Raw genomic sequence first — 19,105 nt, forward strand, 5'->3', positions numbered from 1 at the left:
TTTTTTCACAAAAAATTAACTTTTTCAACTTAACTTTTGAAAGTGTTCCGGAAGGTCTGACACTTTTATATATATTTTAAATTAAAGCTGATGTAATACATTTTATTATGGCAAAAAAAATTTCTNAAATGGCTACCGTATTCAAAAATATGCTATTTTTGTGTTAAAATTCTGGGTTTTGTATTTTATTTTATTTTAAAATATCTTATAAGGGCAATACACTGACTTTCATGAAAATTTTATAATTTAATTGACATAAAATAAAGTTCATAAGACTTAAGAAATAAAACTTATTAAATTTTTTTATTTTTTTAAAGTCGAAAAAGTAATTTTTAAATTTGAGTAATCTTAAATAGCCAATATTATCTAGCGACGAAAGCAATGAACATTTAACGAGTCGATAACGCTTGTGTATTTCATGCTAACGGTACGATTTTCAAATCCGTCTTTGACATTTAGTATTTTGCATTTTTTTTGAGTTAAAATAGAATTTTCAAATCATTTGATATTTATCTCATTTAGATTCAATTATTTCAATAAATATAAAGGATCCTATCACTATAGTATCCCCTCGTGAGAAGAAATTTATATTCATGTTAATATTATACTATGTGATTATTTTTGTGGCTACGATTTATTTTGCCAATCTTCACTAGACCTACATTTTTCAACGATACGTCAAATGATTACAATTCGTATTTAGTTTAAGTTATTACTCTTAAAAATCGAAAAAATATTCCTTATTCAAATAAAAAGTAGCTTAACCAGATTTTTCCATACAAACAATTAAAATCATTAATTTCTAATATTCTTAAAGTATTTATTGTCGAATTAGATTTGATATGATAAAAGTATTCAACAACAAGAGTAAATAATTTTACTTTATAATTTATTAATTTTTTAACTCTATTTGTGTGTGCTACTACCAGTCTATAAATGATTCTATAAATTAAAGCTAATGTAATGTACTTTATTATGGAAAAAAAAATTTCGGACCTTATCCTATCTTCACAGTGAAAATGGCGACCAAATGCTATTTTTGTGTGAAAATTCTCGATTTTATTTTTTACATTTTTAACTTTATAATGCTATAACTTATTGAAAATTGTATGGATCAACACAATTTTTTTATGAGAAATAATATTTTTAATAATTCCTTTTTCATTCGACATACTTTATATTAATCAGGATATTAATAAGGAGCTAGCAGATCATGTAGCTATTGGAATAATCCACCAATTTTTTAAAATAAAACAATATCTAAAGATTTGCATCGAAGCGTTTTTTTGATAGTGATTTTAACCACTGTCAGATATCATTTTACTTGATCCAACTATGCCACGTCACAACTGTGCCACGACCCCCTTGTGGTGGGTTTTTTTTGATATTATTACTAAGTAGTTAAAAACTATAGGATATGATTATAAGGAATATAGTTCTGAATATTTTATTTGTATCATCTATTTAAACACCAAGAGTTACATAGAAATTATTAATTTTTATTTTGAAATGATCTATTATGTTAAAAAAATAATTAAAAATACAAAAAAATTTTTTTTAAATTATTACAGATTTTATTTTTAATATTTTAAAAATAATCAGTGCAAAATATAATTTTTAATCAATTTTTTTGTCTTTTAAAGATGATTTTTTAAAAGTTTATAATAAAAAGTCCATAAGTGGTTTATGAAGACAGAATTATTGTTTGTCTATACTTACTAATACAAACTTATTCAACAAATTATTAAATTATTATCATTATTCAGTGATTCAAGATTTAATCAAATTGGTTAGATGAGTCAAAACAAATAAACTAAATTTTGGTTTAATTCTAGGCTTATTTAAATAATAATAATGAATAAATACTTAATTGTCATTTAAAGATTAAGAAAAAATAATTGTGATAAAATTAAAACTATAAAAGGACTAATTTTATAAATAAAAAAGTGTGAGGCCTAAAGCCTGACCATCCCTTAAGAACAACCAAGCAGTATAAAAATAAAATCAATAATGGTAAATACTTCAACATAGCACTTTCCTGATAGATCCAAGACTGATACGAATTTTTTTTTTTATTAGGTAAAGTAAATACATGAAACTAAGAAAATTTTTGTATAATTATGACTATTGCTACTACTATTGTCATACTATTCATTTTAATAAAAATTCTGATAATCACCATATTATTTTTTGATATAAAAATGCATGTTAATTAGATCATTCATTATAACATTTATAATACCAACATAAATTTTGTAATGTTTAATAAAAATGATTTCTGAATTGTTTACTGTAACTTCATTAAACATCCATTTTATAAAATATATACTATTATTTTACCTGATGTACTAGATAAAATAGGACTTTTCCCACACTTATATAGAATTCTATCAGTATATGATGGAGTACGCTGTTTGATAGAAGAATCAAATGTTTTAGTCCCAGGATCATATTTGTATGTAGGAGCAAACTTTATTGGCCCTTCTTGAAATCCACGAAAAATTACATCTATAATGATTTCTCAATTATTTTAATAGTAAATAACATTAAAGATTAAGACTATATTTAACTAACCATTTAATAAACACTCTGTAAGTTGATCAGAAAATGATTGGTTAATAGGCAAATCTAATGGAAATGTATGTACATTAATCCATTTCATAATATCCTGTCGTGAATTTGTGAGACGAAAATTTAAATCACCACACCAAAACACATAATCAAAATTGTTGGTAACATCTAAAAAAATTAAAATTTACTAGCAAATAGGTTTTTCTATATAAAATCTATATTTTCTTTTTAATTTTTATTTTTAACCTTGAGTATTTTAATTTTGTTTAAAAATTTTTTGCTGTTTCTTTAGACCAAAAATAATTGAAAAAAAAAATGTTTGGGTCAACTAGTTTCAAAGCAATGGTGCCATAAAGTCGGCATAGGAAAAGGTCACAATAATATTTAAAAATCATAATTTTATTAAAAATGAACTTAAAAAATTTAGTTTCTACTTTCATTTTTTTTATTATGTCTATTTTCTTATAAAAATACAAAAACTTAAAAGGTTGATTTCAATTCTGACCACAAAAATTTTAGACTAATTCTAGTTTTTGAGATAATCGCTAAATTAGCAAGTAATTACATAGTTAATAGCTCATTAAAAAAATAATTTTAAGTATTAATTGGGTTGAATATCTCTATATTTAAACAAATAATAATAATAAATTAAATCAATTTTTTCCAACGTCAAAAACTATGTAGAATCGTGTCATATATTTGTAATTTTGTTTCTTTTGTTTTAAGAATTGTAGTGAGCTACACGACTGAATAATAAAATAGTATGATTTTTTTTTTGTAACACACATATTAAGTAATAACATTATTTATTTATTTTACTAACCTAAAATATTAAATCAGTTTTTATAGCTTAATATTATAAATAACAATACAAAATAACAAATTCAACAATTTAATAGTTAATTGTAATTTTTTAACAACTGATAAGCATAGTGTGACCACAATGTTACATCTCCTCTTTTTAGAATTTGTAATTTTTAATTAATTTACTAATTTGTAATTTCATTTTTTTTAGCTATGCGATTTTTTATTCTGGAATTGTGTGTCAGTATGGTTTTAATAATACATAATGGTTATGTTTTGAAACATATCTGCCTTTTAATAGTTTAATTTATACTTCTTCATTCTTAACACACATATTTATTTTAAAATATATTTAATTATAGAATATAAAGGATAAAAAAATTGTGATAATATAGAACTTTGCACTATAATATTTTTTTCACTATTAACAGCAATTATTTCTGTATCTAGTTATACTCATCATCATCTATTAAAGGCAATGCCTTGTCATTGAAGCCACTCCTCTCTATTTAACCACAAATTCTTCAGCAAAACAAAAGACCCACAGTACATGAGTTTCAGGATATTTTCAAAATATTATTTCCTTCGATGCCCTCTTGGTTTCTTCACAGTTATTTTTCCTTCGAAGATGTTAATTATAAAGTCATTGTGCTGGATGATGTGTTTGATTAACTTTATTTTCTTTATTTTGATTTTTTTAAGTATATTTTTGCTTCTGATGAAAGTTCCTTGTAGTCCAGTGCATTTTTTTATAGTAACAAACAGTTTTTATTGAAAATTATTGTATCAAGCCCTTTAAATTTTTATACACGTAAAAGTAAAGCAAAATATAACTTCTTTATTATTTTTATAATTTCTCCGTTTAAATTACAATATTAAATATCAATTTCATACTAAATTTAATAATTATAATTAGTATATATTCAAATATTATATTTTAAAATCAAAGAACTACTAATCATGATATAATTAAAGAAATAAGAGTTGATGTTGCTTTTGGAATAATCCACCAATTGCCTAATTAAAAAAAAAAAAAAAAAAGTTTGTTGGGAATTTTTTCTGCTATTCTCCAAAATTACTCCTTCGTTGACTAGAATGAATCATTAAATAGAAAATTTGATGAGAATTAAAACAATGTTATTTTTAAGATTAATATGCAGTCAGGAAATTGNACAATGTTATTTTTAAGATTAATATGCAGTCAGAAAGTTTTATAATTATTATTTATTGTAACTTATCAGAAAAACTCATTATTTTTTTGCATTTTTATCGTAATAGAACACTTAAATAGAAATCATAGTAATCATTTCTAAGTAATTTTTGATATTTAAAAAGATTCTACAATTGAAATATCCAGACCTGAATTAATTTTAATGATTTACTTTAACTAAAAAAAAAAAGTTATTATTTTGAATCCCTCTTGTGGGCAGGTAAAGGGTTAGATTTATAAAAAAAAACCAAATGATAGATAAAGACATGCATCTAAATAAAAAAAAAATATACTGATTTGGTCATTTTTGATAAAGTTATAACAGTTAACAAAGTTATATGTTTTATACACTGGACTACAAGGAACTCCCATCAGAAACAAAAATATATTATTCTAAATAAACTTGTTAATTTAACATATATTTTAAAATTAATGATACAAAATTAAAATTTTTAGTTTTAGTTTTTAGTAAACATCAAATTTTAAATTGAGTTTATAAATGAAATAGCTCATAAAATAATTTTTATTAATTTGATAACAGTCAACTTGAATCTCAATTAATATTAAGAAAAACTATAAGCATCATAATTAAAAACTTGATATTTCTTATTTTAAATATTATGTGAATTTTGATGATAATATCTATATCAATAGTGCACTAAATACATTTTTTCTTTATTTATAAAAGGTATGTAGTAAGGAGGGAAGGGGGATTCATCTATTAACCCTTTTATTACCACCACTAAATGAAGAACATAGTATAACAAAATGTTCTGAAATTTTGCTGATGATATAGTGTCAATAGAAGACAATAGGGAGGAAATTAATCAAAGGTTAGAAGTGTGGAGATCAGCTCATAAATAAAAGGGTTTATTAATAAGTAGGAGTAAGACAGAGTATATATAATACGGATTTGATAAAGGAGAACACACATCAGTATTTCCAGAACACTTTCAAAAGTTAATTTTTTGTGACAAAGTTGTCATTTTGAATCCACCCCTGTGGGTAGGAAAAAGATCAGATTTATAAAAAAAAATCTACCAAATGATAGGTACAGACATCATGCATCTATAAAAAAAAATTATACTCATCCATACATTTTTCAAAAAGTTATGGCAGTTTTAAATATTGAAATTAAAAAATATTTTTATATTGAAATCAATATAAAAATATTGAAAAAATTAGCAATTTTTAAATTTGTAACTTTTTTGGAGATTTTCCACACTTACGGGGAATAACGGACCTTTTTCAATTTTTTAGGGTAATGGTCTTCGACTAAATTTGTAATCTTTTGATGTATCGTTGAAAGTAATCAGTTGAGTGAGAGCTGAGAAAAAGTGGTAATAGACAAAAAAAAAAAACTCATCACAGTAAAATTGATACCTTTTCAGCTTTACATCTAAGCTAAAAAAATAAAGTAGTGGGATCAGGTGAAGTGCCAGTAGAAATATGGAAAATATTAGACGGTGTTGGCATAAGGAAGTTGAAGGAACTTTTAAATAAAATCTATTAGAAGTGAAAATCCCAAATAAATGGAGGAATAGTAATTTAATAGTATATAATATTAATAATGATAATTAATAGATTACAAGTTTGATAAAGGAGAACACGAGGTAGGTTATATGAGGAGTTCGGTGACAATAAGCGAGGACATGATTGGAGAAGTGGAAAGTTTTAAGTATTTAGGATCAGTTGTGCAAAAGAGCAGTGGTATTGACGAGGATGTAAGACACAGGATTAAGTGCGGGTAGTTGAAGTAGAGATAAGCGTCTGGTGTCTTATGCGATAAATAAATTCCAATGAGGCTAAAAGGTAAAATCTACAACAATGTTGTGAGACCAGTTATGATGTATGGTTCAGAGTTGATAAGAGAGTAGAGCAGAAAATGAGTGTAGCAGAGATCAGAATGTTTAGATGGATTAGAAGAATTTGGATTAAGGCAAACAAGAAGACTAAATGAAGAGTATAGTATCACAAAGTGTTCTGAAATTTTGATCTAGGAATTAAAACTGGCCACAAAAGTGAAATACTATATGGAAAGATTTTATTTATTTATTTATTTATTTATTATTANGAATTAAAACTGGCCACAAAAGTGAAATACTATATGGAAAGATTTTAATAGATTAATCTTCCCTTGATACTATAAATCCTGATTAGTTCTTTTATATTAAATGCTAATATTTACAATTACCTTTAGTTTTATGTTTGGTGGGAAACAACTTAGGAAGATCTAGAGATTTAACAATTTTGTGAACATCTTGTAAACGTTCCTTAACTTTTTCTTTGTGTGCAGTAAGATGACATGTTATAAATAACATTGATGATCCAAATAATGAAAATGAGATAGCTACAGCACCTTTGGTCCTAAATGCTGTACCAGTTCTAGTACTAAAACTTGAATCTTCAGCTACTGCAATCATATTTATCATTAATATACACTATGTTTGATTTATTTAAAACAATAAGTTGTTAGTTCCTTAAATTTTTTTAATATTTAAGTATTGGTAGGGTTGTGACAAGTAATTTATTTTAAAATAAAGATAACACAAACCAAAAATATTTGAAAAGAAAAACCCAGCACAGGGGGGTCGCGACACAGTGAATTTCCACACAAAAATAGCATTTGGTAGCCATTTTCACCGTGAAGACAAAAAGTACGAAATTTTTTTTTCCATAATAAAGTATTAGCTTTAATTTAAGATATATATAAAAGTGTTAGACTTTCTGGAACACTTTCAAAAGTCAAGAAAAAGTAAATTTTTTGTTAAAAAGTTATCATTTTAAATCCCTTCTGTGGCCAGGTAAAGAGTCAAATTTATAAAAAAAATATATCAAATAATAGGTAAGGACATTATTAATCTTTTAAAAAAAAAAATTATACTGATTTGTTCATTTTTAAGAAAGTTATGGCAGTTTTAAGTAAAAAAAATTGAAATAATTTTGAAAATTAGCGATTTTTAAATTTGTAATTTTTTTGGAGGTTTTCCCCATTTACGGGGAACAAGGGAATTTTTTTCATTTTTTGAGGGTATTGTCTTCTACTAGATATAATTTGTGATCTTTTGACGTATCGTTGAAAAAAATCCAATTGGTGAAAGCTGAGAAAAAGTGGTAACAGACACAAAAAAAAAAAACACATAGTAAAATCAATACCTTCTCAGCTTCACATAGAAGCTAAAAGACAATTTATAGAATGAATTTATTAACATAATAAGTGCATTTAATAGAAGCAATTGGGGGAGAGAGAGAAAGAAAGCATAATCAATAAACAGATATTTAGCATATTTAATGACAAAGTTGTCTTCTCATTAGTCAAAAATCTAATGAAGTGAAAATGCTCTCTCAATGCCTCCATTCTATGGGATAGAGATAGTTTACATTTAATTAATAAACTGGCATAAGTCATTTTAAGTCATTGTGATGTTCCTTTAAATTTTTTTATTATATAAGTTTCTATTTATTGATTAACAAATAATTTTACTATGACAAACTTCATGGGTAATTTTTTATAAATTTAAGTACTACTTTTTTTTAGTTTAATGTGATGCTGAGTAGGCATTAATTTTTTAATCGTGTGTTTTTTTAATGTCTGTCCATAAAATTCTTAGCATCACTTAACCTATTTTATTGATCAATATGTCAAACCCAACCAATTTTAATTTAATTGAATCTATAGTTACCAAAAATTGGAAAACCCTCTCATTTTTAGAAATTTAGAAAATAATCTTGAAATTACAAAAATGTAAAAAATGGCATTTTCAAATTGCTAATACTTTTTTTTTTTTATAAAAATCACTGATCTTAATGAAGTTTTAATAGGATATACAAGAGACAATAAGTTTTTATTCTATTTGTTTTTTTAAAAAAATCCGATGAAAAACCTTAGTAAAAGTAAGGTTTTAAAAAGACCATCTACACATGCATAAAAAATGTTTTCAACTCTATTTTTAAAAATATTCCAGTATGGTCTGATAACTTCTGACCAATATCAAATTGTTGTTGTAGAGGAAAAGCAATGTTTACAAAATTTACTTCAGTAAATTTTTATTGAATTAACTTAAATTAGATTAAATTAAAAATTAAACTTAGAGAATAATAATATTAAAGAAGTAAACACAAAATTTTTTTTTATTTAACAAAAAAACAATATATATTATGACAAATTTTGTTAGTAATAATACACATATAGGTATAAAAATGTACTATAATAATAACATACAGAAAGTTTTTATTTCAATAAAGACTCAAAGTCGAAATTCCAGAAAAACTATATACTAAATAACATAGCTATCAAAGACATGTTACAGTACATAAATAGTTTTATAAAAAATCACAATTTGCTAATTTTTGAAAATGTGATATATTTTTTTGTAACTTTTATGTTGAGTAAGTTTTTTTTTAGTTTTAGTTATTAGTAAGGTGGACATAATGCCCATGCACTCAAACCTGTTGGTCCTAATACCGAATTGTCTTGATACAGTTTACACACATAAGTGTTATTATATTATACCTTGTATGTTGGGTAAACAACTAAAACAAATACAGTCGGGAAGATTGCACACGTAGATTATGAACAAAATAATCAAGAAGATGAACAAATATCAATTAAAAAAAGAAACAGAAGATCAACAACAAAACGATCACCAAATGCAGCGACGTGATAGAAAAATATTAAAACACCAAGATAAGTATTTTGTACAGTCATTTAAACAGAGCCATTATTATATGAAGAAGCTATTTCATGCTAAAATTTAATTAATTTGATTAATGTGATGAACAATGAGATTAAATCATTACATGAAAATGAAAGATTAACATTAGTACCCCTATCAGTCAATAAAACATTATTTAGCAGCAAATGAAGCAGTAACAGGTATAATTTGGATAATAAAACACATTTACAGCATAAAAATTGAAAATTTAGCCTACATTATACATTGACAATCAATCAGTAATTTGACTAATCAAAAACGTAGAATTTCACAAACGTACAAAGATTTTACCTTTTTATTAAAGAAAAATTTGAAGAAAATGTTTTCAAGATAGAGTTTGTAGGAATAGAGGATCAAATTGCTGATATATTGACAAAGTTACTCCGAAAGGATTGTTTTGAAAAGCTTTGGTCAATAATGGGTGATAAATAAGATAAGTTTTAAGATTATATAAATTATTAACTAAGAGGTTGTGTTGAAAATGTTATCAATAATTTGTTATTTATTATATACTACATAATGCATGTAGTTTTTTTAATAAATCAAAAATGTTTGATATAATATAATACTTTATTAAATTGCCTTTATGATATAGTTATTAATTGGATATTCAACAATTAATATCAAAAGAAATGTAATTAACTACAACTTTATGTTGTAGACAATTATGTATACTACATCCTACATGAGCGAAAATAATATTTTTCAATGCATAACTACAACAGATCCAAAGTGGAAAAGGTTGAGTTTGAAAAAAACCCAGGGAAATTCCAAACAGCCGCCTAATTTATTAGTTCAAACCTATTTAGGAGATATGCCATTTAACTTTGTGAGAAAATTTATTGGAGGAATAAGCAGAGAACATCAGCAAAATTTACCATCAAATCGGATATTTGAGATCCTATAAATTTTTGCTATCAAAAATGTTCTGATATCCAGTGGATTTAAAGACTGGAGAGTATTAGATTTTACAACTTAATGAAATATGTAGTTGTTAAAACAACATTTGTTGAAAAAAAAATGAATAAAATTATGTTTAAAAGTATTTTGTTATTGAAAATCAAAATTTTTAAGCACATTATAATTAACTTTTTGGTTTAGTTTATGGGAAATTTATAGAATTTCAATTACGCCATATAATTAAGTTTTTCATTAGTCATACTTTTATCTGAATTACATACACAAAAGTTAAATAAATCTTAAGCTGCAAGCAAACTAGATAAAATAAATAAACAAATACCATAAATCTGGAATTTTAGTTAATTAACTTACTAATTAACAAACATCAGCAATAAATTTTATAAAATTATACCTCCAGTTTCATATTTAAACAACTACAATTCATTCAAATTTAAATAAAAAAAATAACTTACCAGAACAAAACCAAATTAAATCTCTTCGAATATAAATAACTAAATGTAAAGTTCCAAGGGCAGTAGAATGAAATAAAACATGTGAAGGGCCTATAGTTTTTTGAATATTTACTTCCCATTCAAATTTATCAGGATAACTTTCTTGAGTGCCAATGGCAAGAATATCAGGAAGATGAGGAATTGTATCAGGTAAGAAGATTTCATTCAGTTCTAATGGAGGAGCCTAAAAAAATAAAAGTATTATGATATTTCAAAGCTAGAGATATTTTTTAATTAATTACTTGTCCATTCATGTTCCATGTTCCAACATACACACGAACTTCCCTATGATGTAAAACACGCTCCAACTCCATAGCTCCAAGCAAAGAATTTCCAGCAATTCTTCCATGTAAATAACTTCTAAAAACCAAAAATTAACTTATCAACTATTTTAAGAAAATGTATCATAATATTGTACCTCTCCTTAACATCAGAAGTAGGAATAAGATGCAAAACTTCAGCTGCAAACAATGCTTGTCTAGCTAAATTGTCCATAGAATTATTTTTTAATTAATCTTTTTTCCTATAATTGGGCATAACAAAATTGGTGACATTTAAAGGGCAATACTTGGAAACATTAAATGCATCAAAATTAATTGTTTGATTGTAAATTAAAAGCTGTATGTGTTACATCAATGAATATTTTTCATATCCTAGCATGATTGTTTAGAGAAAACCATAATTCGAGTAGATTATTATAAGTAGCATTACGTAAATGAAATTGTTATACGTCAATCCTTATTGTGGACTTATTTAAAAAAGTTTATATCAATATATTAAAAAAATTCTAGCTGATCAGAAATTTTTGTTAAAGATTCGGTTCGCGAACATCTAAGATTGCCATAAGTATTGGAAATTGAATTGAATTTAAATTAGATCTAACCAGCCTATTCTGCTCACTCGTTAATTATTTTGGTAATTCTTCTTTTTTTTTTGTAAAAATCTAATTATTTTATAAATTAGACTTATTACTGGAAAAATCGTTTGTCATACGTATATCATGCAGAATTTTTTATGGCAATATCGATTTAGGAAGGTATTAAATGAAATATTACAAAACATATTTTCACAAATAAATTAATACATTCAAAAAATTCGAGTGTGAAGCTACCAATTTAGGTCCACCAACTTCTTATCACTAATATATTTCAATTACCCCTTAGTTACCAATTAATTAGATAGTGTAAACGCTTTTTCCTACCGCTAGATGTAGTGGCATAATACCACGAAGCATACATTTAAACAATTCAGTGGCCGCACGGATAATAAAGAACTGACGCATGGTGGTAGCACAAATATGTTTACTATTATATATACCACCGTAACATCACAGCAAATTGAGGGCGACAACCGAATTTCTCTACTTAGTAAATAATATAAAATTCCAAAATATTATATCCAATTACATAGATACTATATGGAATCATTTTTTAAAATAGTTTAATTTGGAATGGTGAGTGTATGGGTATACCTTATGTAATATTTTTAATATCATGGATATAATCTTAAATGTAGCCAAATAGCATATTTATGTATTAATAGGACGTGGTGTTTTGGAGTTGCGGTGTAGTGGGAAGAGAATATACAAAAACAGGAGAAAAATCGAGGATCTGATGGTGAAAATTGAAAGGGGAAAATGAAAAATAGTTTTTAAAAACGGTAAATGAGAGGTCGGTGTGGAATGTCGAGGGATATAAATAATGTGTGGAATAGATTTGCTAGTTGTGTAAAGCAATGGTGCGCAACCTTTTTTGATCCAAGACCCCCCAAAATGATTTATTTTAATAATACGGCACCCTTCCTACCAACATTATGTAAGTGTACAATATAAATTTACTTAATAGTTTTAATGTATACAAACATTTTATTCATATACATTAAATCGTTAATTTTAGGCAATTTTAATATTTTTTTAATTTAATTAATCAAAAACATGAAAAGAAAAATTCAAAATTAGAGTTTTATAAAATCTAAAATTAAAAAATGTATTATTATAATGATAATCAAAATTTTAATATTTTTAAAATTACTATTTAATTATTTTAATGAGAGACCTGAGATTGCATTGTAGACATGATTGATTCTATGTTTGGTTTGATATTTGACACTGCTACTCGTAAATCAGCTTCAACATTTAATGTGGAGCGATATTTGTTTATAGTTGTCGTTAGTGTTAAAAATGGTGTTTCGCATAAATAAGTTGATGCAAAAGGAAGTAAAATTGATATGGCTTGTTTTGATAATTCTGGATATTCAGATTTGATGGAAATCCAAAATGTATCACATGCATTTTCTTGAAATCTGATACGTAGATTTTCATCTGATGACAAGTCAATAAGTTCTTCGCTTATTTTTAAATTTCCTAATTTTATTTCATTGATATTAAAATGGAATGGATTTCTTATCCAACCTAGACTTTCTTCTGGGAAATCTTCAATCCGTGCATTAAAATTTGTTTGTAAACTTATTAAATGAGCAGTTATAATTTCTTTTATCATATTAATATCTACGTCATTATCATTAAGAAATTCTGATAAACATGAAAAAATTTAAAATTTGTCATCGTCGATATAATTTTTCCACAGTAGAATTTTCTTTTTAAAAGCATTGATTTTATCAGAAAGAAATAAAATATTAGTATTTTTCCCTTGTAGGCTTAAATTTAGACAATTTAGTTTTTCAAATATATCTGCAAAATAACCCAGAATTTCAAGTCATTGCTCGTCTAAAAAATGTTCCGAAAAATTATTATTATGTTCCAGAAGAAAAATTCTTTTTTTGTGTCTGTTACCACTTTTTCTCAGCTCTCACCGAACATAAGGCATAAGACACCAGACGCTTATCTCTACTTCAACTACCCGCACTTAATCCTGTGTCTTACATCCTCGTCAATACCACTGCTCTTTTGCACAACTGATCCTAAATACTTAAAACTTTCCACTTCTCCAATCATGTCCTCGCTTATTGTCACCGAACTCCTCATATAACCTACCTCGTGTTCTCCTTTATCAAACTTGTAATCTATTAATTATCATTATTAATATTATATACTATTAAATTACTATTCCTCCATTTATTTGGGATTTTCACTTCTAATAGATTTTATTTAAAAGTTCCTTCAACTTCCTTATGCCAACACCGTCTAATATTTTCCATATTTCTACTGGCACTTCACCTGATCCCACTACTTTATTTTTTTAGCTTAGATGTAAAGCTGAAAAGGTATCAATTTTACTGTGATGAGTTTTTTTTTTTTGTCTATTACCACTTTTTCTCAGCTCTCACTCAACTGATTACTTTCAACGATACATCAAAAGATTACAAATTTAGTCGAAGACCATTACCCTAAAAAATTGAAAAAGGTCCGTTATTCCCCGTAAGTGTGGAAAATCTCCAAAAAAGTTACAAATTTAAAAATTGCTAATTTTTTCAATATTTTTATATTGATTTCAATATAAAAATATTTTTTAATTTCAATATTTAAAACTGCCATAACTTTTTGAAAAATGTATGGATGAGTATAATTTTTTTTTATAGATGCATGATGTCTGTACCTATCATTTGGTAGATTTTTTTTTATAAATCTGATCTTTTTCCTACCCACAGGGGTGGATTCAAAATGACAACTTTGTCACAAAAAATTAACTTTTGAAAGTGTTCTGGAAATACTAACAGTTATATATATATATATTAATTTTAAGACAATATAATATACTTTATTACGGAAAAAAAAATTTCGGACTTTATTTTGTCTTCACGGTAAAAAAAGTTACCAAATAATTGTTTTATGTGAAAATTCTCGATTTTATATTTTACATTTTTAGCTTTAGAATGCTATAAATTATTGAAAAGTGTATGGATCAATACAATTTTTATGAGAAATAATATATATATAGTACGTGTTCCACACCCGACAGTGCAATACGTGTATTCATTATCGCGTTATCGCTTTTCAAGCTCCGATAGCATATTGTCTTTACGCACGCTAACAGGTAGTATGACTTTTTTTGTTTAAAACCAACTTTACTTATCCAAATAAATCTTAACAAACTGGGCTCTCAGCCCAAACAATCGCTCTCAACACAGAGCCCCCCTAACAAATTAAACTACAAACAAATCACACTAACAGACCTAAAACTTCTAATTAGTGATGGGCATAATCGAGATATATAATCGAGATATTTCGATTATTGAAATCATATCTATTATATAATCGAGATATTCTGATTTTTTAAATAATATTCATTATTCTATAATCGAATGATTATTTCTAATGATTTCTCGTTTATTATAAAAACAATGATTTCTTGATCTTGAAATGTATATAATCGAATAAAAGTTATTTCGAATGATGTCCATGAAACGATGAAACGAGAGAATACTATTTTTAAGTTTTTATTTAGCATAAATTATAGTCGAATTATTATTAAATTGTTGACTTCAAGTCTTCTTATTTTCAACTCGTTCAATCGCTACTCATGACAACACCTTATCTGTCACATTTTTGGGAAGTATGTGACGATTAGAACAAAGTTTTGTCCTGAACTGGCTAAACTACTGAGTTCTGATTCTCTCACTAGTTGTGAATTTATGAAAAATCAATTAGGTGTGGAATCAGGTGTTTTAATTATGATGGTCAAGCCGGCTATTGCTACCTTATCTTATGTTTTTATTTTTAAATTTGTTATCGGTTTTTTTAAAATATAGGTAATAATTATTAAATAATAAAAATAACAACTTGTCTTTTATTTAAAGCACTTATTAATAATGCATTATTAATATATTATTGTTATTATTATTCCTAAATTATAGTTTAATATAATAATTATAAATAAACACCAACAAATAAAAAAAGCAAAATTAAATTAATAATTACTTACTATAGGTATATTTATTCATATTTCGAATAATTTTTCGATTCTCTCGATAAATAATAATAGTTGATTATTCTTATCATACGAGCAGACGATTTTAACTTCGAGTGATTTTTCGAGAGATTCACTCGATTATGAAAATGTCTCGATTACTAATCATTCGATTATCGAAATCATTCGATTATACCCATCACTTCTAATGCATTAAATAAACCAAAAACATTAATAAATTCTAAAATCAATATCCCAACTTCCCACTCAACTAATGTAGATCAAACCGGTTTCCGCGGTGCTCCGCGTTCAGCCACTTCCACAACACAAATACCAAGTACCACCTCCTCCACCACTAAAACCGCGACCTGTTCATCGCCACAAACTACTCAAGATTAACCACCTATATTATCTAATAACAATAATAATTTGAACTTCGCCTTAGCAACGTCAAACATACCTAGAAGAGAACAGACTATTGTGTTACACCCGTTTGACAGACTATTACTAAAAGATTACATTATCGTTATTGGCCAGATAATCTCACCTTCTAATATCATATTTGTTTCTAAGATATCAATGGGCCGTGTATGCATTTTTTTAGCAAGCGAAAAAATATTAAACACCTTATTAGAAAAAAAGAAAAAATTTAATAAAAATAAATGAACACGAAATACCTATTCGTAAACTACTCAACCCAGCCAAACGAATAATCATATCGAACGTATGCCCCTCCATCCCAAACCAAGTAATAATAATTACATTAACTAATATCAACATAACACCTATATCGAAAATTAATTATCTAAAAGCAGGAATTAAAAAAGCGGGATATGAACATATATTAAGCTTCCGTCGCCAAATTGTTATTAAACACGATGATATTCCGAAACTACCAGGAACACTTCTAGTTCACGCAAATGAAACCTAATTCAGAATTATTTTTACAGACAACAAAATTACCTGCTTCACGTGTAAATCAATAGGCCACACTTCAATGTCATGTAAAAATAACACAAATAGCTTGAACCAAGAACCTAAATTATATAATGAACCAACAGAACAACTAATGCCACCTATAGACGATAACGCCGATATCTTGGAGAACGTCTGGCCTCCCGACAGCCCACTGATGGACGTAGATTTCGCCAACAATCGGATTGATTGGGCAGACCTTACTGAATATCCAACGCTTGATAAGACGACCCTCTCTAAATATATCACTTACAAAGAAAGGGCGCAATTTAAAACACTACAACATAATCCTAATATTGATAATAACCATAAAAACAATTAACAACGAAAATAAAAATGATAATTCAGATGACCCTCTCCTAGATTTAACGAAAAGGCCTCTATCGGACACATCATCTCAAGCAACACCGCAATCTCCCACTATACTACAACAACCAAATAAAAAAAAAGCTAAAGTACTCTCACGCTCCAGTTAGATGACAAAAACATTGACAATGCCTTAAAACTATCTGAACCTTTTTTTTTAAGCAACAATAACAGTAGCGAGATAACGTATTGTCGTAACACAGGAAAGAGAAAAACTATGTGTAAGTGTATTTGTGTAACTGTGTGTACGAAGATGAATATGAGGAGGTGGTGCCTGCTGTCTAGGTATTCACGTGCGTGTTGTCGTACAGCAGTCACCGTGCTCGGCTGACACTCCGGGTTAGCTGTGGGTGTCGAAAGGCTGTTGTTATAGGAAGGGAGAATAAGAGTAACACCTAGGTATGAGGTGCAGACGAAGTGCAAGACACAAGTACTTTAGTTATTAGGAGAGGATAATGAAGTACGAGGTGCAGACGAAGTGCAAGATACAAGTACTTCAGAGAGAGAACGGGGTAGCCGAGTATGAGGTGCAGACGAAGTGCAAGACACAAGTACTCTGAAATGTCGAGGAAAAGAGTATATAGGTTAGAAAAGGAATAAACAAAGACTTTACTTTAAACAGTAAGCCGGACAGCGACAACCGAGTACTGAGACTGATGAATGACACAAGGCACTGGAGTCGACTGACCACGATGGTCAGGTCTATTGGGTTTTTATAATAATTACACTTATTGCCGATTTGGCAATAAATATTATTTGTTAATTCATCAGTCTCAGGCAGCGGATGTGCTGTCTGTATTTTATTAAAATAATTCTCACGATTATGAAAACGTGACACCATCACAGTATCTACAATTCAAATATTTGGTAGAAAACTTTGGTAATAAGCATAATAATATATATACAATATGTGATGAAATTGGATCTAATATACCCACAATAATAGAAGTAAAAGAAAAAATTCGGCCTTATATTAATGATAAATCAATAAAATCCAAATTATCTAATCTACTTTTCCAAATACAATCATCCCAAGAATATAAAAACATACAATAACATCATAAAACCAATAAAATACCGTCACAAAACAAAATCTAGAACAAAGGCACTTACTAAATAAATAAAGATATAAACAAATTAAAACACAAATAATATGAGCATAATACAATGGATTTATAAATGCCATGTAGACATACAACGAATTATTTCTGACTTTAATCCAAACATACTATGCTTCCAAGAAACAAACCTACAATTTACTCAGCCATATTAAACACTACAATGGCTATTTCAAAAACAGATTTAAGCCCGGCAGAGCAAGTGGAGGCGTAGCAATTTTTATTAAAGATGACATAGAAAGTAAAGAAATCAATTTAGATACAAACTTAGAAGCTGTTGCAATCACTGTAAAACTTCACAAAGTATATGCAATATATATATACCGGATAGTACCCCGTTCACAATATAAGATTTAATGCAAATAACAACCCAATTACCTAGGCCCTTCATAATTGTAGGAGATTTTAACAGCCGAAACACAATGTGGGGCTCTATATACACTGACAATCGTGGTAAAATAATGGAACACTTCCTTAAAGACCCTAACCTAATACTCCTGAATAATGGCAACCCTACAAGACAAAATCCCATTAATGGGAATCTTTCTGCAATTCACCTCACTATAGCTACTTCGACTATTGCCCCTGATATAGAATGGGATACATTAATATCTTATAATGGAAGTGATCATTGGCCAATACTTCTAAAATTATTTGGACAAGCTCCCCAATCTGAATCAATAAATACTTGGAAACGTAAAAATCCCAATTGGGAACTCTACTCCTCCTTAGTAGATCATACCTTACAAAATCTAGAATCTGACGACCCTAATATCTTCTCTCTGAACATAAACCAAAATAAAATTGACAATCTTGTAGCAAAACTCTCAAATGCCATTTTTGAATCAGTCAACATTGCTATAGGAAAGTCGAACCGACCGATTAATAAAAAAATAATTCCTTAGTGGAATGAGGAATATAAATTTGCATTAAAAAATATAAAAAAGCTCTGGACCGAATAAGAAAACTAAATGGCTAACNAATATAAAAAAGCTCTGAACCGATATAAGAAAACTAAATGGCTAACCGACCATATTCTTTTAAAAAAAGCACGAGCAGAATCAAAATA

The 19,105-nt window shown here is 27.1% G+C and overlaps 2 protein-coding genes across 7 annotated transcripts in view; both read right to left on the minus strand.

The window, feature by feature from the left end:
* Positions 1 to 15,754, minus strand: part of LOC126895890 (inositol polyphosphate 5-phosphatase E) — a 25,729-nt gene extending 9,975 nt beyond the window's left edge. The window contains exons 1-7 of one of the 6 annotated variants that reach the window (XM_050668205.1): positions 15,593 to 15,754; positions 11,131 to 11,235; positions 10,955 to 11,072; positions 10,674 to 10,896; positions 6,780 to 6,998; positions 2,575 to 2,739; positions 2,341 to 2,508 (exon numbers count right to left, since the gene is read on the minus strand). In XM_050668205.1, coding sequence (XP_050524162.1) covers positions 2,341 to 2,508; positions 2,575 to 2,739; positions 6,780 to 6,998; positions 10,674 to 10,896; positions 10,955 to 11,072; positions 11,131 to 11,207 — 970 coding nt within the window. In that variant the 5' untranslated portion in view covers positions 11,208 to 11,235; positions 15,593 to 15,754. Of the gene's footprint in view, positions 1 to 2,340; positions 2,509 to 2,574; positions 2,740 to 6,779; positions 6,999 to 10,673; positions 10,897 to 10,954; positions 11,091 to 11,130; positions 11,856 to 12,766; positions 12,916 to 15,592 lie in introns of those variants that run through there. The other 5 variants (XM_050668204.1, XM_050668206.1, XM_050668203.1 and 2 more) reach the window with 5 other exon arrangements.
* LOC126895723 (SCAN domain-containing protein 3-like) lies at positions 12,755 to 13,227 on the minus strand. Its single transcript, XM_050667918.1, has 2 exons — positions 13,223 to 13,227; positions 12,755 to 13,175 (listed from the first exon to the last, which is right to left on the minus strand). The coding sequence occupies exons 1-2, from the start codon at positions 13,225 to 13,227 to the stop codon at positions 12,755 to 12,757; spliced, it is 426 nt and encodes a 141-aa protein (XP_050523875.1).
* Positions 15,755 to 19,105: the final 3,351 nt, after the last annotated feature.

This window comes from Daktulosphaira vitifoliae, unplaced genomic scaffold, assembly GCF_025091365.1.
Source record: "Daktulosphaira vitifoliae isolate Bord-2020 unplaced genomic scaffold, ASM2509136v1 Scaffold_1, whole genome shotgun sequence".
Taxonomy (NCBI): domain Eukaryota; kingdom Metazoa; phylum Arthropoda; class Insecta; order Hemiptera; family Phylloxeridae; genus Daktulosphaira; species Daktulosphaira vitifoliae.